We start from the raw sequence: 23,255 nt of genomic DNA on the forward strand, positions 1-23,255 counted from the left end.
CGCTCCGTCTGCAACAAACTTTCCTACATCCACGACCTTTTCATTACTAACAAACTTTCCTTCCTCGCCATCACCGAAACCTGGCTCACCCCCTCTGACACAGCCTCCCCAGCTGCACTTTCATATGGCGGATTCCACCTTTCCCACACCCCCCGCCCCTACGGCAAACATGGCGGAGGCGTAGATTTTCTCCTGTCAGATACCTGCGCTTTCACCCAAATATCACTGCCACCCTCTGTTACACTCCCCTCTTTTGAGGTGCACTGTGTGCACATCTATTCCCCTTCTGACCTCCAACTGGCCGTTATTTACCGACCCCCAGGGCTATCCATCACTTTCTTAGACCACTTCACCACCTGGCTGCTTCACTTCCTTTCCACTGACATCCCCACTATCATAATGGGTGACTTCAACATCCCCATTGACACTTCCCACTCGTCTGTCTCTAAGCTCCTATCCCTCACTTCCTCCTTCGGCCTTGCTCAATGGTCTTCGGTAGCTACTCATAAAGATGGCCACACACTGGACCTCATCTTCACCCGCCTCAGTTCCCTATCTAACCTCTCTAACTCACCCCTCCCTTTCTCTGACCATAACCTCCTCACATTCTCTACTCTCTCCTCTCCAAGTGCACAATCCCCACTCCACAAACTTACACACGCTCGCAGAAACCTCACACACCTTGACCTACACTCACTCTCTGAATCCCTCCTCCTTCTTACAGACATAAATTCCTTACACAATGCAGATGTTGCTGCCGCTTCATATAACACCACAATAGCTGCAGCTCTCGACTCGATCGCCCCTCTCACACACACCAAATCTCGCACAATCATCAGGCAACCCTGGCACACCAAACTTACTAAAGAACTGCGACGGGCCTCCAGGGTTGCGGAGCGGAGATGGAAAAGGTCTCACTCCATCGAGCACTTCATCGCATTCAAACAATCCCTCACTATTTTCAAGTCCGCACTCACTACAGCAAAACAAACCTACTTCTCATCTCTCATATCCTCACTGTCTCACAACCCTAAACAGCTATTTAACACTTTCAATTCTCTCCTTCGTCCCCCAGCACCTCCTTCCTCTTCTCTCATCTCAGCCGAAGACTTTGCCTCATTCTTCAAGCAGAAGATTGACACTATCAGACAAAGCTTTTGCCTAAAGTCCGTACAACCCCTCCTCATATCTACTCAACCTTCCTCCTCCAAACCCCACTTTTCCACCATTACAGAAGGTCAAGTCTCCTCTTTACTCTCCAAATCACACCTCACCACCTGCGAACTTGACCCAATCCCATCCCACATCATCCCTAACCTTACCACAGTCTTCATCCCAACCCTAACCCACCTCTTCAACCTGTCACTAACAACCGGTGTCTTCCCCTCATGTTTCAAACATGCCGCAATCACACCCATCCTCAAAAAGCCCTCCCTTGACTCATGCTCTCTGACTAGCTACCGCCCCATATCACTTCTCACCTTTGCCTCAAAACTACTAGAACAACATGTCCACCTTGAACTGTCCTCCCACCTCTCCTCCTGTTCCCTCTTCGACCGCCTGCAATCTGGCTTCCAACCGCATAACTCGACCGAAACTGCCCTGACCAAAGTCACCAACGACCTACTAAACGCCAAATCCAAGCGACACTACTCCATCCGCCTCCTTCTTGACCTGTCATCTGCCTTCGACACAGTGGACTATTCCCTCTTACTACAGATTCTCTCATCTCTTGGCATCACGGACTTGGCCCTATCTTGGATCTCCTCATACTTAACAGACAGGACATTCAGCGTCTCCCACTCACGCACCACCTCCTCATCTCGTCCCCTATCTGTCGGTGTCCCCCAAGGTTCAGTTCTAGGACCTCTGCTCTTCTCCATCTACACCTTTGGCCTGTGACAGCTCATAGAGTCTCACGGCTTTCAGTATCACCTCTATGCTGATGACACACAGATCTACCTCTCTGGACCCGATATCTCCTCCCTACTAACCAAAATCCCACAATGTCTGTCCGCCATCTCATCCTTCTTCTCTGCCAGATTTCTAAAACTCAAAATGGATAAAACAGAGTTCATCATCTTTCCACCCTCTCATTTATATCCCGCATTTGACCTATCCATCAACGTCAATGACTGTTCACTCTCCCCAGTCCCACAAGCTCGCTGCCTTGGAGTAACCCTGGACTCTGATCTCTCCTTCAAACCACATATCCAAGCCCTTTCCACTTCCTGCCGACTCCAACTCAAAAATATCTCCCGGATCCGTGCATTCCTCAGCAAAGACTCTGCAAAAACACTAGTGCATGCCCTCATCATCTCCCGCCTCGACTACTGCAACCTCCTGCTCTGTGGCCTCCCTTCTACCACTCTTGCGCCCCTCCAATCTATCCTAAACTCTGCTGCTCGACTAATCCACCTGTCCCCCGCTATTCCCCGGCCTCCCCCCTCTGTCAATCCCTTCACTGGCTCCCCATTGCCCAGAGACTCCAGTTCAAAACCCTAACCTTGGCATACAAAGCCATCCACAACCTGTCTCCTCCATATATCTGTGACCTAGTCTCCCGGTACTTACCTGCACGCAACCTCCGATTCTCACAAGATCTCCTTCTCTACTCCCCTCTTATTTCCTCTTCCCACAATCGCATACAAGATTTCTCCCGTGCATCCCCCCTACTCTGGAACTCCGTACCCCAACACATCAGACTCTCGCCTACCATGGAAGCCTTCAAAAGAAACCTGAAGACTCACCTCTTCCGACAAGCCTACAACCTGCAGTAACCACTGCTCCACCACATTACTGCATGATCTCCTCTACCCCCACCTACTGTATCCTCACCCATCCCTTGTAGATTGTGAGCCCTCGCGGGCAGGGTCCTCGCTCCTCCTGTACCAGAGCTGACTCATTTTGTTAAGATTATGTAAATGTTTTTGCTATGTATATCCCTATCACATGTAAAGCGCCATGGAATAAATGGCGCTATAATAATAAATAATAATAATATTTTACCTGTTATAATTCCTTGCAATATTGGAGAGTGGAGCCTAAGGGCGCAGTCAGATGGCCGTATTAATTGGACCGAGATCAGAATGCAGCGCAAGGACTGGCCGGCGGGTCCCCCAACCTGAGCTGCATAGAAATACATGAAGCTGTCACGCTCGGGTCAGGAGAGCTGCCGGCCAGTCCGTGCACTGTCCGATCTCGGTCCAATTTATACGGCCTAATACACTACAATATTATCCAGAGCATGCTGATAATTGTAGTTTACCATCAGTTGGACAGTCACCTGTGTTTATATTCATATACTTTTTGAGTAAAATTTAGGCTAGCAAATTAACTACTCAACCCCTAAAAAAATTAAGAAAACCCATTTTCATATATTCTTTTAAGGGAATTCTGAGTTAAAAGAAGGAGATCCTTTATTCTGAATACTCATCTTTTTTTCCATAGAGGAGAGCAATTACTCAGAGCATCTCTCACTCTGGAGGACCAGTCCATCATTACACTGACAACTCATTGAATTGTATGGGCACTATGTAATACTTTATTTGCCCTGTGGTGGCGCTGCTGGGAAATTGAACGCTTACTACTGATTACAGATTCCAGCTGATCGTTGGGGTCCTAGCATGGGGACATTTTGTGATCTGCTAATTATCAATTCTAACAAGTAGGGATTGTGCAACTTGAAGAAACTGTCTAAAGAGGACCTGTTACTTGCCATAAATATGTAATATTTTTTGCGTGGTGTAAATGACGCTCTTTTCCTGAATCCGGAGATGTTTTTCTTTTGTTTCTGCTCCTCTCCATTACTGAGCTAGTGCCCTTTATTCCCTGTGTATAAGTGTAGCAAGTGGGCGTGTCCCTCAGCTCTTCTCTGTGGGCGTCTTCATGAGAACCACACCCAGTTGTCTAAAAAGACTACATTTATACACTGGGAAGAGTGGGCCATATCTCAGGAACAGATAGGCGTAGGAACAATAGAAAAACAATGCCTAATTCAGGAGAAAGTGGCATTTACACCAGGTATAAAAATGACCTACTTATAGCAATTGACAGGTCCTCTTTAAGTCTTAAGTACTTCTTATTTTTCTAGATGGTTGAAGGGCCTTGAAGATGACAACCAAGAGACAGACGTCCACTACAATTCTCTGACAGGAGAAGGGAATTTCAACTGGCGATTTGTCTACCCATTTCAATATTTGCCCGCGGAGAGGCAAGTTGTGGTCAGTAAACGTGAAAACATATTTTCCCTGGAGAAGACAGAACGTAAAATCCCGGCTGTTCTCGTGCTCCAGGTTTGGGATTTTGAGAGACTTTCGTCTGATGACTTCTTGGGTATGTAGCACAGATACTCAATGTCCTCCTATATTTTTATAGACTTATGTCATGGCCAAATGTATTTTCTACCCTCTTGGTTGGTTTGTGAAGTTTCATACCTTTCAGGGAGTTACCCTTACTGTAGATCTTTAAGAAACAGAATCTAAAACCATTGGATCCCCATTTCCCCAAAGTTTGGGCTAAGAGACCAGACATAGAAAAACCTGCCCCCTATGAGTTGACATTGTTATGTGAGGCCCTCGCTTCAGATTCTACGGTAGCGTCCCAAAGTGTCACAAAGCCCTGATATACAAATTATACATTACTCCTGGGTTTAATTAAGTGGGTACGGCCTTTCCATACAGATGATTTGTGTGTTGTGTTATTATATTTATGCATTTTTATGCATAAGCTAGACAAAGATGACACATTTTCCAGGTTCGATGGAATTAAACCTGAATGGATTCCATCGTGGAGCCAAGACTGCCAAGAGCTGCGACCTCAGTATGTCCACAACCCTAAAGGATGAGAACCGGATCTCCATATTTCAGCAAAAAAGAATTCGAGGCTGGTGGCCTTTTGTGAAGTCCGGAGAACTGACAGTAAGTTCTGCTTTATGAGACCGTTCTTCCAAATAAGAGATCTAAATACGGCACATACATGATAATGCTGATATGTAGGTCGAAAAGAGGGCGACCCATTCCTTGTCGGTCACATTCTGATGAACAGAGTCCAAGTGTATTCTAACGTTTTGCATATTTGAGATGCTAACTTTGTGTAATGTGATGTCTCTTTCTGCTCTCCGCTGCTCCTCTGCTGCCCATAGTTGCAGTAATAACAAGGATCCACCACTGGCTCTCTAACAGAGTGACTTAGGACTAGTGTTGAGCCACCCCCGTAGTGTTCGAGTTCGGTTCGGTTCGTCGAACACCCGTATGTTCGCCGTACTGTTCGTCGAACTGTTCGTCGAACACCGTTAAAACCAATGGCAGGCAAACAAAAACACATAGAAACAGATAGAAAACACCTTCAAAGGTGTCCAAAAGCTGACAAACTGCTCAGAAGACACAACTAACACATGGAAAAGTGACAAGTACATATAGTCATGCGAAAAGAAAAGAGGTGGAGGAGTAAAAGGAGGGGGAGACACAGATATAGGCATGTCATGCCCTTCTCTAAAACCAAAAAAGTGCGAAGCCGACACGGCCAGTCCGTTCCTGCCCGTGCCACCTCCGTGTCGCCGGGTTTGTGCCAGAGCCGCAGTGGACCCTGACGGCCAGCCCCCCTCTCCCAATTCTGGTGCCTGTCCGCTGGTGGGTCGAGCCCCCTCACGGTGGGGGGGGAGTAACATCTGCAGAAGAAAGACCATCTTCCAGCCAAACTAAGATGTCTGCTTCTTTTCGTGGACAATGTGATACGATCCCTTTCTTACAGACACGCCCATCGCTACAAATTCCAGATGAGGCACAAAAACAGCAGGTGCTTCAACAGATATCAAGTGCTCCTTCAAGTGGGCTCTCCTCCACCTCAACTTCAACATCACAAATACTCCAGTCCTCAGAGGTGTCACCCAAATCGCACTTGCTTCCTCACAGCTCCCAAGTCTCCAGCTGCCCGTCTGAGTATGGGGTAACACAGATGGTTGAGTCTGCACAGCTGTTTACTCATACTATAGCCTGGGAAACGGAGGTCTGCTCCAGAGCTTCTGTTAATCCAGACAAGGAAATGATCTGCACTGATGCCCAGAATCTTTATAAGTCGGATCCAGGACCAGATGAAGAAGGTTCTGAGCATAATGTAGACCCTCGTTCCCAAACTGTAACTCCTGTTGGTGGAGACAGTGATGAAGACGATGATGAGACTCAAATTCCTGATTGGAGCGACAACTTGACTTTTCGGTCAGGACAGGAAGAGGTTGGCTCTGAGGACGACTGGTGTGAGAACACACAGGGTGATGATGAGGAGGTTGGAGATCCCACTTACTGTCAACCCACAGTCATCCAGTCGATGAGGTCAGCAGAGGAGGTGGAGGAGGATGTGACTAGCCCAGGGGATGGGGATGACTCGGTACCCGGGCCTTTGCCTGGCCTTGGGGATGTCGCGGTTGTCGGCTCCCGGGCCCGTACCCTGGGGTCACTCTTTAAAAGGGTGGATAATTGTTAATTTTATAAGAGTTCGTGACGCCACCTGTGGTATCTGGTGAGAAGCACCAGCGCTGCAGCAGTCCACTGAGGCCGGTGATAAGGCAGCTCGATGGTATAGCTCCCCACAGGTGGAGCTAGGCCTCAGAAAAGCTTATGCAGGGGGAATGCAGGACAGGCGAGACCCAGCTGGGTCAGAGCAAGAACGGGAACGGACACGGTAGTCACTTCAGTACCTTTTACTGGAGGAAATTCAGGCACATCCCGGAGCACTGTAGGGTGAAGGGTGCATATCAGGATCCTCCCCAATGAGCGGGTGTAGGGCCTCCTGTTTCTTGCCTCTGCGTAGTAAGTTTCTGACCTGCCTGGAGCTAGGCCTAATTTGTCTCTGTCCTGCGCTGGCTGACCTTATGGTAGGGCCTTGTCTTGGAGTTCACGCTCCCAGTATGCGGGGCCTAAGCGTCTCCTGGCTCTGTTATGTATCAGCACCTTAGCGATCCTGGGACTTGTAGTTCTCCAGGGATTCCAGTTATGCCTTACTGGGTCATAGAGATCCCGGTAAGCTCGGATCTGGTGTCCGGTAAATGCTTCGGGGTGAGCTGGTTAAGCTCCTCTGCCCCTTATGTACTAACTCGCCACTCGCCTTCGGCCTACTCGGGCCCTCACTAGGCTATACACACTAACGGCAGCTTGCCGAGCTTCACCGATCTTATGGCGCCGGCACACCTTAAGCTCTAACTGGGCTCCCTGAATCTAGCTAGCAGGAGCCTCGTGCTCCACTGCTAAACTATTAACTGAGTTCTCTAGACTAGACTGAGCTCCACTGCAGACTGACCTCTCTTAGGCTTCTCTACTGCAGGAACTCTTCAGAGGAATATAACTGCCTAGCTACAACTAAGTCTTAGTTTGGATGAGCTCCACTGCAGGCTAGCAACCGCAGGAACTTTCTCAACAGACTAAACTGCCTGGCTCCACCTTCCCTATTTATATCCCTAACGGGCTCCCTCTGCTGGTCTGAGGTGGAAGGTGGAGATGTGTGAATGTTTATGGGGGCCTCTTGTGGAGGATTCCATCAATGCACTCTTCTAGGATCTGTGATACCAAGCGCAGCGGGGCGTCACAGATGCTATTGACGACGAAGTTAGGTTGCGCCTTCCTGGACAGAGACGGAGTACTGGAAGCACGTCAACAACTGCATCCTCAACCACAACTCTGCCTCTGACCACAAGTTGTAGTTGCTCTTCTTGTCGCATGGGCTCTAAGCCTTGCATAGCCTGGGCATTTTTTCAGATAGATAAGGATGACCCAACTCGTGTTATCTGTAATATTTGTCACCAAAAGCTAAGTAGAGGCCAAAAAATCCATAGTTTGAGTACTTCATGCATGAACCGTCACATGGACATGAAGCATAAGTTGCAGTGGGAAGCTCACTGTGCTACAATGCGGCCTAGCGGGCCGGGCCAACCACCGTCTGCCCCATCTTGTGCATCCGCGGCCTCTTCATCCTCTGTGACTGGGGGGACAGCAGTCACACATGTTTTTGGACGCAGACCTGCCACCTCTTTACCCGCAATAGCCAGTTTGATTGGCAGGTCGTCAGTTCATTTGGAAGTGGAAACACCTGCTGGTGTTGAGCACTCTCTGACATCGAGAGCACCACCTTTGGATCAAGGCAACCTAACATGTCCGCCTGCATCTTCCTCACAGACCGGCAGTTTGCTGGGGACAGCCTACTCAACCCTGTCTAAGCACAATAGCCATCCCTCGGTCCCTCAGATGTGGACAAGTAAAAGACCATTTCCTCCTAGCCATGACAAAGCTAAGAGGTTGAATTTCACCATCTGCAAGCTGTTGGCTACAGAAATGCTGCCTTTCCGCCTGGTGGACACAGAGGATTTTCGAGACCTTATGTCCGTCGCAGTGCCCCAGTACCAGATGCCCATTCGGCATTACTTCTCAAAGAAAGGTGTGCCTGCGCTCCACCAGCACGTCGCACACAACATCACCGCTTCTTTGAGAAACTCTGTGTGTGACAGGGTGCATTTCACCACAGACACTTGGACGAGTAGGCATGGACAGGGGCGTTACATGTCGCTGACTGGGCACTGGGTAACTATGGTGACAGCAGGACAAGGGGCTGCTGTCCAAGTCTTACCGTCCCCACGAGTTGTGCGTCATTCCTCTTTATCTCGAAGTTCCCCCACTGCTTCTGCCTCCTCAACCTCCTCTCGATCCTCCACCTGCACCCAAAGCCTGTCTGGTAATGTCACCTGCATTCTAACTGCGCAGAAGGAATCCTGCACACCTCCTTACTATGCTGGCAGCAGGGCTCAACGGCATCAGTGTTTACTTTGAAATGTCTGGGAAATGTGAGTCACACAGCTGAGGAGTTGTGGTCAGCTCTGGAGACCCAGTTTCATGAATGGTTGTCTCCACTGGACCTGCAACCAGGGAAGGCCGTGTGCGACAATGCTGCAAACCTGGGTGCGGCCCTTCGCCGGGGCAATGTCACACACGTGCCTTGTATGGCTCACGTGTTGAACCTGGTTGTCCAGCAATTTTTAGCCCACTATCCCGGACTAGATGGCCTTCTGCAGAGGGCACGGTCGTTGTGTGCTCACTTCCGCCGTTCGCATCCCGAAGCTCAACGACTTACATCTCTACAGAAGTCGTTGGGCCTGCCAGTTCACCGGCTGAAATGCGATGTGCCGACACGGTGGAATTCAACTCTGCACATGTTGCGACTGTGGCAGCACCGACAAGCCTTGGTGCAATACGTTCTGACGTATAGCCTGGGCCAACGAGATCCAGAGGTGGGGCAAATCACGCTGCAGGAGTGGTCTCAGATCAGGGACCTATGAAGTTGACGCGCCCCCTGGGCCGTGGGGTACCCGGAGCCGGGCCAGTAGACGCTGTGGGTTGTAGTCACTGTGGCGGTGACCTGGTCCGTGACCCAGGGCGGTCAATCCAAGGGTAATTTGTATATATGGATTTTATAATGTCCGACTACGCCACCTGTGGAGTGTGGCCAAAGGGGCCGCCGCTGCGGAACAGTCCTCTGAAGCTGGTGGTTTTGCTGCAATGGTATTATTACTCCCCACAGGAAGAGTGTAGCTTCAGGCCAGTGTGGGTGGATGATGGTGGTTGTAGTGCAGGGAGTCAGTAATGAACACAGAGTCCTTGTGATGCCGTCCCAAGATTTTACTCACAGTTGTTGCAGTCCAGATTACAGGTACCAGAGCAATGTCCCCCGTCGTGCTGTGCGTACTGAGTGAGGGGCTCAGTCCACCCCCAGATAGCTCCGGAGTACTTAGCAGGACCCCCTTCTGTGTGTCCTTTCTCTGGCCTTCTCCCTGCACCTCACACCCTGTGACACTTCTTTCCGGTATCCTCGGGCCTTGGCGGGCGACGTGTGTTCCGTCCCCTGGGTCCTATGTGGCTACCTTCTTAGTGAGACTGGTGTGGACTTTGGCCTGCAGTACATGAAATGCTGCAGCCTCCGGTTTCTAGTTGAGCCTTGCTGTTTCTCCAATAGTTGAGGGACCGGTTCCCCTTATCTGGCCTGACCCCTCTACCTCCTGGTAGCAGCGGGCGTACGGGTGGCCTTCTGCATGGCCCGTACCCCTAGGGTCCCTTCGGTTCCTGGAGCCTTCCTGCTCCCACTCCTCTCTTCTCTCCTTCAGTCCTGGGCCTCCCAGGCTAGGCCCGCCTCTGGAGCAGAGCTCATGCAGAGCTTCTGCTCCTGTCACTTCTCCTCCTCTGACTGGCTTGCTCTTTCTAAGATGGCTTCCTATTTATACTCTCCCTGTCATGTGCTCCTCTAAGCTGCTCCCCTAAGCACCCACTGCATAGGACCCTCCCGCCAGCTAGGGACCTGGGACTGTGTTCTCCCTTAGGAGCAATCTCGCCCTGCCCTTACTGCGGGTATGTGTTGGATGCAGGTGTTAGGGTCCCGAGCCATACTCCTTCCTTACCTGAGGGTGAGATACCACACCTCTGGGTGAGATGCAGTACCTCTGTGGCGACTGAACCCTCAGGGGCGCCACACACCCTTCTGCACAGTTTTGAAATGGAGACGAAGATGTTTAGTGCTGACGACGATGCCATTATCAGCATGACTATTCCGGTGATTTACATGCTGGAGCACACATTAAACAGAATTCAGAGTCAGGTGGTGGGACAAGATGAGGTGGAGAAAGTAGAGGAGGAGTTGTATGCGGAAGGGATAACATCTCCAAGGTCCAGATGGTCGGCAGCACCAAGGCGGCAGGCATGGGAGGGTGGGGGAGAGGGATTAACCAGGGCGCATGGTAGCAGCCAAACTGTTGAGGAAGGTGCAGGAGCCGAGGAAGAAGTGGAGGACGAACTGGCGATGGGCATGTAAGACTCATCAGATGAGGGAGACCTTGATCACATTTCTGTTGTGCAAGGTTGGGGGGAGAGGGCAGAGGAAGGAAGCATGATTGTTACCTCGCTACCAACACAACAAGGACTTGGTCCTCCTGGATGCGCAAGACACATGAGTGCCTTCTTGCTGCACTACCTGCAACATGACCCTCGGATTATCAGAATTCGAAGTAATCCCGACTACTGGGTTGCCACACTCTTAGATCCCCGGTACAAAAGTAAATTTGCCAAAATAATTCCTGCCATAGAAAGGGATTGACGCATGCAGGAGTATCAGCAGAGGCTGTTGCAGAATCTTACATGTGCTTTTCCACAAAACACCAGTGGTGCACGTAGTGAATCTCATAGTTCTAACTTGCAAACCGTGTGACTGTCGAGTCTTCAGCACTCAAACCGTAACAGTAACACAGTATCTGCTGGTAACAGCAATTTTGTGGAATCGTTTCACCACTTTTTTAGACCATCCTTTGCAAGGCCACAGGAGACAAGAAGTCTGACACATAGTTAATGCCTAGAGAGGATGGTACAGGAGTATCTCAAAGTGAACATCGAAGCCATGACTGTGTCACTGGACCCTTGCTCATTTTGGAATTCCAATCTGGAAAAATGGCCGGAGCTCGCCACTCACGCTTTGGAGATCTTGTCATGCCCTGCAGCCAGCGTTCTCTCTGAACGTGTGTTCAGCGCTGCTGGTGGTGTGCTGACAGATAAGCGCACGCGGCTGTTCACTGAGAATATAGACAGAGTCACGTTCATAAAGATGAACAAATCATGGATTCGCAAGGACTTTTCTACCCCTGTGTCATCCTGGGGAGACTAAAAGCTTGAGGATTTGGTAAAATCACCTCACCAACCGTTTTAAGCAACTGTGGGGCAATTGATGCCACTTAACCCTAGAATGCATGACCATAAAAATCTACACTTTCACAAACTCAAATGACAAACAACTATATACATGAAGAATACCTAGAGTTTCAAAATTCTAACTAAAGTAATCTTGCAGAAAATAGAAAACAATTAACAGGGCGGGCCTGCGAGGCCCCAGGTATGCGTTCTAGGGTTAAGTGCTGTCTGTGCCACAATTTTGGGAAAAAATGGAGACTCTTTTTGGATTCCCCTTGCTGTGTCTTACGTGACGTTGGCATCGTCAATTTCAGGTGGGTTGGGTCGCTCCCCCCCCCTTTTAACTGTAAGAAACTACATACACTATGGCTTTGGGTAACACAGATGGTTGAATCTGAAGAGCTGTTTACTCAGAGGTCTGCTCCAAAGCTTCAGTGTCTGCTAGTCAGCGTAGAATTTTTAACTGCATCTAGCCTAGGCAATACTTTGGGTGTAGTAGCCCAGCTGCGAAGCAAGCTACACCGCCTGTGTATCTAATAAGAATTTTTAAATGCATCTAGCCTAGGCAGACTGTGGGGACCCCCAACCAAACCCAGATGCTCAGCCCCCCTACAGCCCCCCTTTCCTTGACAATAGAATAATGTAACTCTTACAACTGGATGGGTGAGGATCGGTCACAGCTTTATTAACTCTTTATACTCGTTCCATTAGAAAGGCATTTTATTTCTAAAATAATTCAGCTTGTTGCAGCATGCCCTGGGTCTCCACTCCGGCAAGTTGGCCAACAAGTGTAACTCTCCAACATGTCCTTTCTATTTCCAGGCCACGGAGGATCCTGCATACTCGTATGCAGGACTCTGACCCCCACCCATCACTCTTAACGCTTGTTCCACTCCGTCCTGGAGTCCTGACAGGAATATGTCCAGTCCAGTATCCATTAAGTGAACACCGTCGGGCCGTATGAGGCCTGCTTTATCTCCTTCCAGTTGTCGGTGTCGTATCACTACACCGCCTCTGTCTCTTCTAAATTTTGCCATCCGAATATTTATTACCCGCCTTGTCCGTTCGATGGCCGTGATGTCTCGCACACCTTGCCATACCACTATCGGCACAATCTCTGACCATACTATAGTTAGTTTTGTGAAAAATTATCTGAAGCGCTCAGTGTCTAGTTTCATTATTGCCATTAGTTATGCGCTCTTATGATGACTAGGTTGTTTCCCCCGGCCTGTATAACTAAGATGACCAGACCTCTTGCCTCTCTCCCTACCTTGATTACCTCCATTAGTACCTGTGGCCATAGCAGGCCTCTAATACCTCTCCAGTTGAAATATGTGTTATGAAACTCTAATTTCCTCCCGCCTGGGCGGACTTTCGCCCTTTTTTCTGCCCAATATATATACGAGTGGCCTATCACCCACACTGTTGGCTTAGCGTCACCTGTAAAAGAAACAAACCACGTTAGGATAACAAGTCCGGTCGTCATGTATCTCGCCAAACACGTGGATCGCCATCTCCCTATCCTCTGAACTTCCGTTTCTGACAGTCCTGCTCTTGCTGCTTCCGTGGCCGCACCTATGCGGAATGAGTGTGTCCCGTAATCTTTGGGGTGGTTCCCTGCCGATTTTATGCATTTATTAAATATAGCTTGGAACTGGTATCTTGATAATGGCGTTCCATCAATGTGTGATAGGAAGAAATTACTTTGTGATCTGATGGTTATATATGTTTTTACTATTGTTACCCGACTCAGTGTACCGTTTATGGGTTGTAGAAGTACTCAAGTGCCCCTGCCCGCTGGAACCGTTTTCGATTGGCGTATGCGTAGACGTATTGCATTATTGGCTATGACTACGTCCTGGTGTAATAAGCCTCCACTGGTGGTAATTTTGGATTGAGGGACTAATTCGCTTATGCATGCGTTACCCATGCCTTACCGTATGCTTGCCACATCGACGGGGCAACTGACGCTCTGATTAATGGCATCAACTATTCGCCACTAGATCCCATAGGGAGGGTGGGCAACTGTTGCCCGGTGGGTGGGCATTGGGGAAGAGCTCTGTGAAAATCTGCCAATTGAATTGTGATAAAGCGTTAGCAGCAGCTTTAGACCCCTCAGCATCGTGGCTAGCGCGGACCCATACATTGTGTTTTAGGCACAGGAATGCTAGCCGGCGTAGTAGGCCTAGCACTGGGAGAGACGATGATGCCATCTTATTAATGCAGTGCGCTAGGCTGGTGTTTTTTGTTATGAAGCGTATATTTTTGTTAGCCATGCGCGCGCCCCATATTTCTATTGCTACCACTATTGGGAAGAAAAATTATTTTCAGGGCTAGATGCAGCTAAAAATTATTATTAATTTCAAAGCTGGTGGAGCTTGGTATAGATGGCCTAATACAATGAGTACCACACACTGCTACAAGCCCAAATATTTTTTCAGAGCTAGATGCAGAAAAAAATTATATTGAATTTGCAACCTGCTGGAGGTTAGTATAGATGGACTAATAGAACAAGTCCCACACACTGCTACAAGCCGAAGCCCAAATATTTTTTCAGAGCTAGATGCAGATAAAAATTATTTTGAATTTGCAACCTGCTGGAGGTTAGTATAGATGGACTAATAGAACAAGTCCCACACACTGCTACAAGCCGAAGGCCAAATATTTTTTCAGAGCTAGATGCAGATAAAAATTATTTTGAATTTGCAACCTGCTGGAGGTTAGTATAGATGGACTAATAGAACAAGTCCCACACACTGCTACAAGCCGAAATATTTTTTCAGAGCTAGATGCAGAAAAAAATTATATTGAGTTTGCAACCTGCTGGAGGTTAGTATAGATGGACTAATAGAACAAGTCCCACACACTGCTACAAGCCGAAGCCCAAATATTTTTTCAGAGCTAGATGCAGATAAAAATTATTTTGAATTTGCAACCTGCTGGAGGTTAGTATAGATGGACTAATAGAATGATGCTATGCCCAAAAGGTTTTACTTCACTAGGTGCAGTAAAAAAAATTGTATTCTATACACAGGTGGTGTAGCTTGCAACACAAATAGGCTACTCCACTGACTAACACACACTGCAAGAGGACAAAAAGGATTTGCTTTGCTAGATTTAGCCAAATGCTGTGAAAAAATCTTGCACAGCACTAAAACAGACCTGCCTGGCAAAAAGTGATAGGAACTGATGTAACCTAGCACTGAAAAGGACTGCAATTACAATTAGTCTTTACTCCCACAATCTATCTATTTAAGAGCACAGACCTGCCTGATAAAAGTCGTAGGAAATGCTGTAACCTAGTCCTTAAAAGGACTGCGATCACAGCTATTCCCTACTCCCAAGCTATCTGTAGATTTGTGTGAAAATTGGCTTCAAATTAACAAAGTATAGCGCACACAGCAACAGCGGTGCCGTCTAACACGCAGCTGCAGCAGTGAGAAAATGGTGGTGACGGGAAAAATGGCTGGGTCTTATAGGGCAAGGACATCTGACATACACAGCCAATGACACATGCCCTTGCTTGTGTGAAAAAAAGCACTTCGCTCCGTGTGTGCGCTGCTGATAGGCTGACAGATTGCACCTCCCCACTGTAAATGCGGGAAAGAGAAAAAAAAATGGAGATCTTCATTATTTTTGCAGAGATCCATCCCCTGCCCCTCCTCCCGCCCCGCTGTACACTCAAACTGCGTATTAACATTAATTTTGAGCATTACTGAGAAAAAATCCAGTTATGATTTTGGTGCACGAACAGTTATCGAACATAACCTCGAACAGCCAAATTTTTTTAAAATCGTTCGTGTTCGCCGAACGGCTCGAACACCGCCCAAAACAGCTCGAATTTGAGATTGGCGAACAGTTCGAGTCGAACACCGCTCATCTCTATTTAGGACCTTAGGACTAGACATTGAGCAAAAAGATTAGCCGGATCCTGGTCTAGTGGCCATGTTGGTACAGAGCCCTGCAAACCACCTACTACCGGCTGGAATCCCTGGAATCTCTTTTGATTTGTACGTGACGCGCCCCCTGGGACATATTCCTTTTTGAGGGGAATACCCGGCACCGGATCAGATGGGGGGGGTTGTAGTCTCCGAGCGGCTGTGACCCGGTCCCGTGCCCAGGGCGTCAAGCTAAGTGTTATGTGGCAGTCCTACAGATGTTATTAAAGTTCTTTTATGTCGACTACGCCACCCGTTGTGATGCGGTCACTGTGGCCGCCGCTGCTGCAGGGTCCGCTGAGGCTGATGGTGGGTGCGCAGCTTGGTGAGATAACCCCCAACGGGAGGGGTATAGCCTCAGAGGGGACAGGCGCAGAGGATGGGGGTTGTGGTGGTGCGGTGCAGCCGGCAATGAAGACAGACTCGGGTTGTGCAGTTAAGGGTGTTTACTTACTGCTGATGTTTCGGTCACTCCAGCTGCTAGTGACCACCCGAGCCGTGCTGCGTCCACCAGGTCCTGGATCCGGCCAACCCCCAAACAAGTCCGGAGCGTGGCCCTGAGCTCTCCCTCTGTCCTTTCTTCAGCCGTCCCCACCAGGGATTCACCTAGGTCCAGCTCCCTCGGGCCTTCTTTTGGGACACCCTTGGCCCTGGGTTCCCTGACCCTTCATGTGGTTTGCCTTCAGGGTGAATGTGGTGGGTGACCGTGGCAAACGCTGCCCACGATCTCCGGTCTCTGGCTGGGGATTGTTTTTGCCCCCACCAGCTTGGGTTCCGGTACCCTTTTGCTGACTCCTCACCCGGTGCTCTAATTTGGGTTCTTGGGTCCCTTCAGTCTTCCCCCACTGGGTCTTTCTCTTTCTTTCTCCTCTCTCTCTCTCCAGGGCTGCTGTTTCCTTCTCTCTCTCCAACTGACTTGTTCTCAGCGTCTGACCCTGATCTAAGTTGATGCCCTCCTTATATATCCCTCTATGTGTGAGCTCAGGTGACCAGCACCCAATGAGCTCCTATCTCTACCCAGACTGCTCCCCCTATCTGCCCCTACACTACATGGGATGTACCACCCCCCTCCCACTCCAGCCAGGAACAGGCTCGGTTGTACCTGCACATTTCTAAGTGGGAGTACCGTCGGCCTGCTCCTCTGGAATGGGATGTATGTAGTGCATGCAGTCTATCTGAGCTCAGTTCCACACTCCTTCCTTACCCGGGAGTGGAATATCACACCTCTGGGTTGAGGTGCAATACCCCTGTAGCAGCCGAATCCTCAGGGTGCTACATTCCCCCCTGGTAAATCACAGCACGTCCTCGGGCTGTAAGACAAAAACACCAAAACATACAAATTTTTCATATAAACATATAAAACATTATATATATAAAACTTTTTTATATAAACATTCTCGTAGACTTCTCTTGTCTCTGGTTCCTCCTCCGGACACTGTGCAACGTGTGTCCGGGAAAAGTGCGACAGTCTCTTAGAAAATCTGGTTTTCTTATAAAACCGGTAGGGGGCGCTTTAGGACGCGCAACTATATACAGGGAAGTTGGAAGTTGGCCGCTCTCAGTCCTCGGCCAGGTAGAGGGTAGGGAATGGCTGCTCACAGTCCTCAGCCTGTAGGATGAAGGGGTTAACGGGTAAAACAGTTCACTGGTCCCAACGGGGACTATTTTAGCAGCAGCAACAGTTCCAGTTCCTTTATACCCTGATTGGGTAACTATTTACAGCACCTGCTCTGCCGCACTCAACGGCGTCTTCCTCCTGCTCTTTGCTTATAGCTGGTTGTTACTTCAGACCCGTCCGGGTCCTCTTGCTCCTCCTCCTCGCACCGCAACTCCTCCTCCGTCAGGCGGTGTACGTGGAGGGCGTAAGGTCCTTTGGCACACTTGTGCCGGGTGAAAGTGACCTCGTCTCCGACGTAGAGGTCACGGCCTTTGTGACCTTCCGGCAGGTGGGACTCGACGTCTCTGCGGGTCACAAAAACGTCACCGCGGTTGTTACGGTCCCGAATAAAGCCCCACCCATGCTGCGGGTTGAACTTTATCACTGTCCCGATGGTGCGGGGACAATGCGCTGCACGGGGGTTCCTCCTAGTCCGGCTCTTCTGCTCCGCGCTCTGGATTTGGGCCTGTTGTTCTCTGACCCGCCTCTCCTCCCGTTCTCTCTTAAACTCTGCCAGCTGTTGACGGCAACACTCTGTACGTTCAGCTGCGGCTGCCCGAGTTTCTCCGGTGAACCCCATCAAATCTTCTCCCGTGGGGTCCCACACGAATTGGGCTTCTGCTAGAGGAGGCGAGACCCGAGCCACGGGCTTCGGAGCCGGGATTAGGGGCTCACACAAGGGCCCTAGTCTTTGCTGCCGCTCCAGCTCAGGGTACCCTTCGGGCCAGATGAAGGGCCGCCCGTCCGGCCATGTGAGCTGGCCGAAGAGGTCCTCCCCCAGGTGTGGCACCCTAGGTATTGCGGGCGCGGGCGCGGTGGTGGTGGCGCCCGGGTTGCCCAGGCCTTGCGGCCAGGCCTGGGGCACCTGGAAGGTGAAGGGCACCGTTAGGACGGCGGCGCCCTGGGCTACCTGGCCTTGCGGCCAGGCCGGAGGCTCCGCGGAGGTAGGGGGCGCTGTTGGTGGTGCGGCGCCCGGAGGTACTAGGCCTTGCGACCAGGCTGGTGGTACTTCCTGCTTTGTCACGCTCCGGGTCGGGGCGCGTGACGTCACAGGGGTCGCTGCGGCGGCTTCCGGTCGGGGCCTAGTCCATGGCGGTGACCTGGCGGCTACGGGCACAGCAGGGGGACTTTCGGGCTCTGCGACGGGGAGCTGGGGCAGGTGAGCGGTGTCACGGCTTGGGGTATAGGCGTCCCCTTTACCTGCCTCCATGCGTTCGGCTCCCTCCTCGGCGCCGTCTCCGGCCTTAGGTCCTCCTGCGCCATCCTCAGAGGCGGTCTGCTTCCTCTTCCAGGGTAGCGTGCTCCGCTGACTGGTCTCTGCGTGCTGAGCCATCTCCCGGCTCCACTCCGCCAGTATCTCCCGCTGTACCCGGGCCATCCTCCGTGCGAGGCCCTCCAGGGCTGTTTGTGCACACTCCCGGTCTCGGGGGAGCTGCGCTAGGATCTCCGCTAGACCTAGCGGGGTTGTGGACTCTAGCAGGCTCCTGACCATCGGGTCGGTGCTGCTCTGCTCGGCTTCCGGCAGGCTCCAGGCCAGCGGGCCGGTGCTGCTCTGCCCTCCTTCCTCGGTCTCTAGCAGACTCCTGGCCAGCGGGCCGGTGCTGTTCTGCTCTCTTTCCATCTCCGGGTGAGCTTTTCTGCTGCTCCTTTCCAGGCTTCCTGCCTCCGGGTGCGCTCGCTCCAGACTGCTCCAAGCGACACCCATCTCTTCTCTTCTCTTTCGTCTCCTCCCACTTAGAGGGCGGTCCCGGGGCAACTCAGTGACTGTCAGCTCCAGGGGGAGTTCTTTCACGCTGACAGACACCTCCAGCATCACAGTCTCTGTTGGTGGGGGCGGTTTCCACTTTTGGCGCCATTTTCTGTCCTGGCCCACGATGGGAGGTGGCCTCTTGCCCTCCTTTGGCACGCCCATAATGGCGTCCGCTGCTCTTCCAAAGCGGGAAATCTGCGGTTTTGGCGGGAATCGCTTCCCAGTGGCGGGAAACTCTGCAGATGGCGGGAACAAGCTGGAAATGGCGGACAATCGGCGGGAAACGACTGGTGATGGAGTCCGATGGCGTGGACCCTCCGGAACCGGCGGGAGACTTCTTTCTGAGGTAAACTTGCACTTTTCTTCAGGCACGCAGTACCCGGGTGTTGCGGGCACGTAATCCTGCCGACTACGCCAAAGTTGACGCGCCCCCTGGGACATATTCCTTTTTGAGGGGAATACCCGGCACCGGATCAGATGGGGGGGGTTGTAGTCTCCGAGCGGCTGTGACCCGGTCCCGTGCCCAGGGCGTCAAGCTAAGTGTTATGTGGCAGTCCTACAGATGTTATTAAAGTTCTTTTATGTCGACTACGCCACCCGTTGTGATGCGGTCACTGTGGCCGCCGCTGCTGCAGGGTCCGCTGAGGCTGATGGTGGGTGCGCAGCTTGGTGAGATAACCCCCAACGGGAGGGGTATAGCCTCAGAGGGGACAGGCGCAGAGGATGGGGGTTGTGGTGGTGCGGTGCAGCCGGCAATGAAGACAGACTCGGGTTGTGCAGTTAAGGGTGTTTACTTACTGCTGATGTTTCGGTCACTCCAGCTGCTAGTGACCACCCGAGCCGTGCTGCGTCCACCAGGTCCTGGATCCGGCCAACCCCCAAACAAGTCCGGAGCGTGGCCCTGAGCTCTCCCTCTGTCCTTTCTTCAGCCGTCCCCACCAGGGATTCACCTAGGTCCAGCTCCCTCGGGCCTTCTTTTGGGACACCCTTGGCCCTGGGTTCCCTGACCCTTCATGTGGTTTGCCTTCAGGGTGAATGTGGTGGGTGACCGTGGCAAACGCTGCCCACGATCTCCGGTCTCTGGCTGGGGATTGTTTTTGCCCCCACCAGCTTGGGTTCCGGTACCCTTTTGCTGACTCCTCACCCGGTGCTCTAATTTGGGTTCTTGGGTCCCTTCAGTCTTCCCCCACTGGGTCTTTCTCTTTCTTTCTCCTCTCTCTCTCTCCAGGGCTGCTGTTTCCTTCTCTCTCTCCAACTGACTTGTTCTCAGCGTCTGACCCTGATCTAAGTTGATGCCCTCCTTATATATCCCTCTATGTGTGAGCTCAGGTGACCAGCACCCAATGAGCTCCTATCTCTACCCAGACTGCTCCCCCTATCTGCCCCTACACTACATGGGATGTACCACCCCCCTCCCACTCCAGCCAGGAACAGGCTCGGTTGTACCTGCACATTTCTAAGTGGGAGTACCGTCGGCCTGCTCCTCTGGAATGGGATGTATGTAGTGCATGCAGTCTATCTGAGCTCAGTTCCACACTCCTTCCTTACCCGGGAGTGGAATATCACACCTCTGGGTTGAGGTGCAATACCCCTGTAGCAGCCGAATCCTCAGGGTGCTACATACGTCTTTACGTTGTCGCACAATAAACCCATGATGTTGCGGCAGCCTACTGGTCAGAAGAGGCACCAGGGATGGCAGCAGGCAGTAGGATGGTCGTAAGAGTCATGGTCAGTGGGCTATGACTATAAATGTGACTGTTGGACTTTTTGCTCTACTCTACTCAGGACTAAACCAAAGTACAGTGTCTAAAGGATTATCCTTTCTTCAACGGATTTTCCATAGCTAAGACTGAGAATGTGAGATCCATGGGGGTTTGACTCCTGACTCACTGTTCAGTGGTTGAAAGTGCCATAGCGCAACAAAAGTGGCACATCGCCATACACTGTGTAGTGACTGTGAATGTTGATATCCAGCTGGTGCAAGAGCTGATAACAGCTGTAAGGGGTGTCAAACGCCGGTCCCCCACCAATTGATATTAATGACCCATCTTAAGGGTAAGTCATCAATATCTAACAGGTGGACAACTCCTTTTAAACTTTCACAAGGCGGTATGGACTTTCCCAGGAGGAACCCTAGGTCCTACCCTAGAGTAGTCTCCATTAGCTGGCACCAGACATCCAGATGTGTAGCCAGACTAAGTTAAGAGCAGACATGCAACCGGGCAAGGCCCCCTCAGATACCGACATATTGCTCAGGCAAGGATGTGATGTCAGAAGCTGGTCTTAATATTTAGAGTCTTAACTCTACTTGATGCTTGTTGGCCCTGGAAGAGGAACAGTGCCATAGAACAATAGCGATGAGCAAAGAGGGCACTAACCCATTACCCCTTTCGTCTATGCTCAGTGATGGGCAGGGCGGTGACTATCCGTAGTTTATTTTAGTATGTAATAAAGGAGCCACCCATTAATAAGTGCTTTTATAACCCTCGTCTAGGGCAAAGTAGAAGCAGAATTTCATCTGGTCACAGCAGAGGAAGCCGAAAAGAATCCTGTTGGACGCGCCCGAAAAGAACCAGAGCCATTAGCGAAACCAAAGTAAGTGACAATGGGTAAAGTTTGAAGAGTACTGGGAACCATTTGCAGCCAAGCAGTAATCTGTGAAGGTATCCAGCAAAAAAATAGTAAATTCCTTTACAGTGCCACCACAGGGACAATAAGGAATGACACAGTCCATTAAAATCAATCAAATTCATGTAATGCTGATCCCCCAGAGTAAGATACTTATCATAACTGCTCTGCTTATTCCTGACTATTAATTTGAAGATTACTTGAAACCACACAAACCCATTAAGACAGCGTTTCTCCGAGAGATGGGGGGATGACCAGATTAGCCACCACTTCATCATATAAAAAAAAAAAACGGATACAAATATATTAGAAAATAATGTTAAAAGGGAGGCCCAGAACAGCTGAGAGCAGAGGTGGCCGATAAGTGTGGCTACTAATAATGTAAAAATGTTTTTTTCCTAAGTTCACCGCCCCTTTACGAGCGGTATAAATCTGAATCTAAACGTAGCACCGGCGTCTACAACCAGTATGATATTGTTTGATAAAATAGATGTCTATAATTGAATCTGTGAAGAAAAGTAATTGTTTATCCATAAAATTAATTTCCTGTATATTGTGATCGGCGGCCCACGCTGAGACAGACGTAATAAAACAGCCGCTCCTGTGATGACTGTACCCCTGCCGCTCCTGTGATGGCTGTAGCCCCATTGTTCTAAGCAGCGATATTATTGCCGAAACAGAAAAGAGAGCAGACAACAAGAAATGCAATTGTCAGTGAGAAATATAATGATTCAGAGATGAAAGCGAAAAAAAAAATGCAAAGTCGCCAAAACAATACATCAGAGGAATATCAGATAAAGAACTGAGGCTGCTGCCAGTAAATCGTCACGTTCTGAACCCCATCCCCATGTTTCCCCCCCGTGTCTCCATTATATTAGAAGGCCTCATTTGTGTCATTTTAGATGTGTAGTTTTCAGATCTGTCATAGAGAAATAGAGAAATTATCATGTAGGCCTCTTAAGAAATTGACCACATTTTTCCTCTTTCCGTGCACAAACTACCGTAATCTGCGCCGAATCTGAGCTGCTGTGGAAGTCACATACAATATACGCCTGTTTTCTGGTGCACATTGGTGTAGAAAATTTGTAGTGGTTGACCAATCTCCTCTTAAACCTCACCCATTTTTTGAAAATGGCATAAAAGGGCAAACAAATGCATATTTTGAGAGTTTTTGTTTGGAATAGAGGAGATGATAAATTCTCTGCAATAGCTATTGACTTTTAGGATTGCTGCTTCCAATAGGTGGCACTAGAGTTCTAGTCCTCTTCCTCTCTAAAGAGACAATTTCCATATTTAATTTCCCAGAGGAGCATTGCATGGCTTGTGGGTCTCCTCACTCTGACATGCCAGGCTTGGCTTGTCACTCTCCACGGGGAGAGACATTGCCCCTTGGGCTCTAGAGATAGTGAGATTTGAGACAAATCCTTGTTGGATCACCATTAAAGAGACATTGCAGCATGGCATGCAGTGGTGTAACTAGAGTCCAATGGCCCCCGGTGCAAAATTTGGACCTGGGCCCCACCTGCATTTTGGTCAGTTGTATTGGCCCTTGTAGTGTTCTAGATCCTATAAAG

The 23,255-nt window shown here is 50.1% G+C and overlaps 1 protein-coding gene across 3 annotated transcripts in view; it reads left to right on the top strand.

The window, feature by feature from the left end:
- Positions 1 to 23,255, top strand: part of FER1L6 (fer-1 like family member 6) — a 217,004-nt gene that overhangs the window by 185,638 nt on the left and 8,111 nt on the right. For all 3 annotated transcript variants that reach the window (XM_073679859.1, XM_073679860.1, XM_073679861.1), the window contains 3 exons: positions 4,094 to 4,335; positions 4,756 to 4,919; positions 21,548 to 21,648. In XM_073679859.1, the coding sequence (XP_073535960.1) occupies positions 4,094 to 4,335; positions 4,756 to 4,919; positions 21,548 to 21,648 (507 nt within the window). The remainder of the gene's footprint in view (positions 1 to 4,093; positions 4,336 to 4,755; positions 4,920 to 21,547; positions 21,649 to 23,255) is intronic.

The sequence above is a fragment of the Phyllobates terribilis genome, unplaced genomic scaffold (assembly GCF_046119375.1).
Source record: "Phyllobates terribilis strain yellow unplaced genomic scaffold, ASM4611937v1 Scaffold_4__5_contigs__length_816908805, whole genome shotgun sequence".
Classification (NCBI taxonomy): domain Eukaryota; kingdom Metazoa; phylum Chordata; class Amphibia; order Anura; family Dendrobatidae; genus Phyllobates; species Phyllobates terribilis.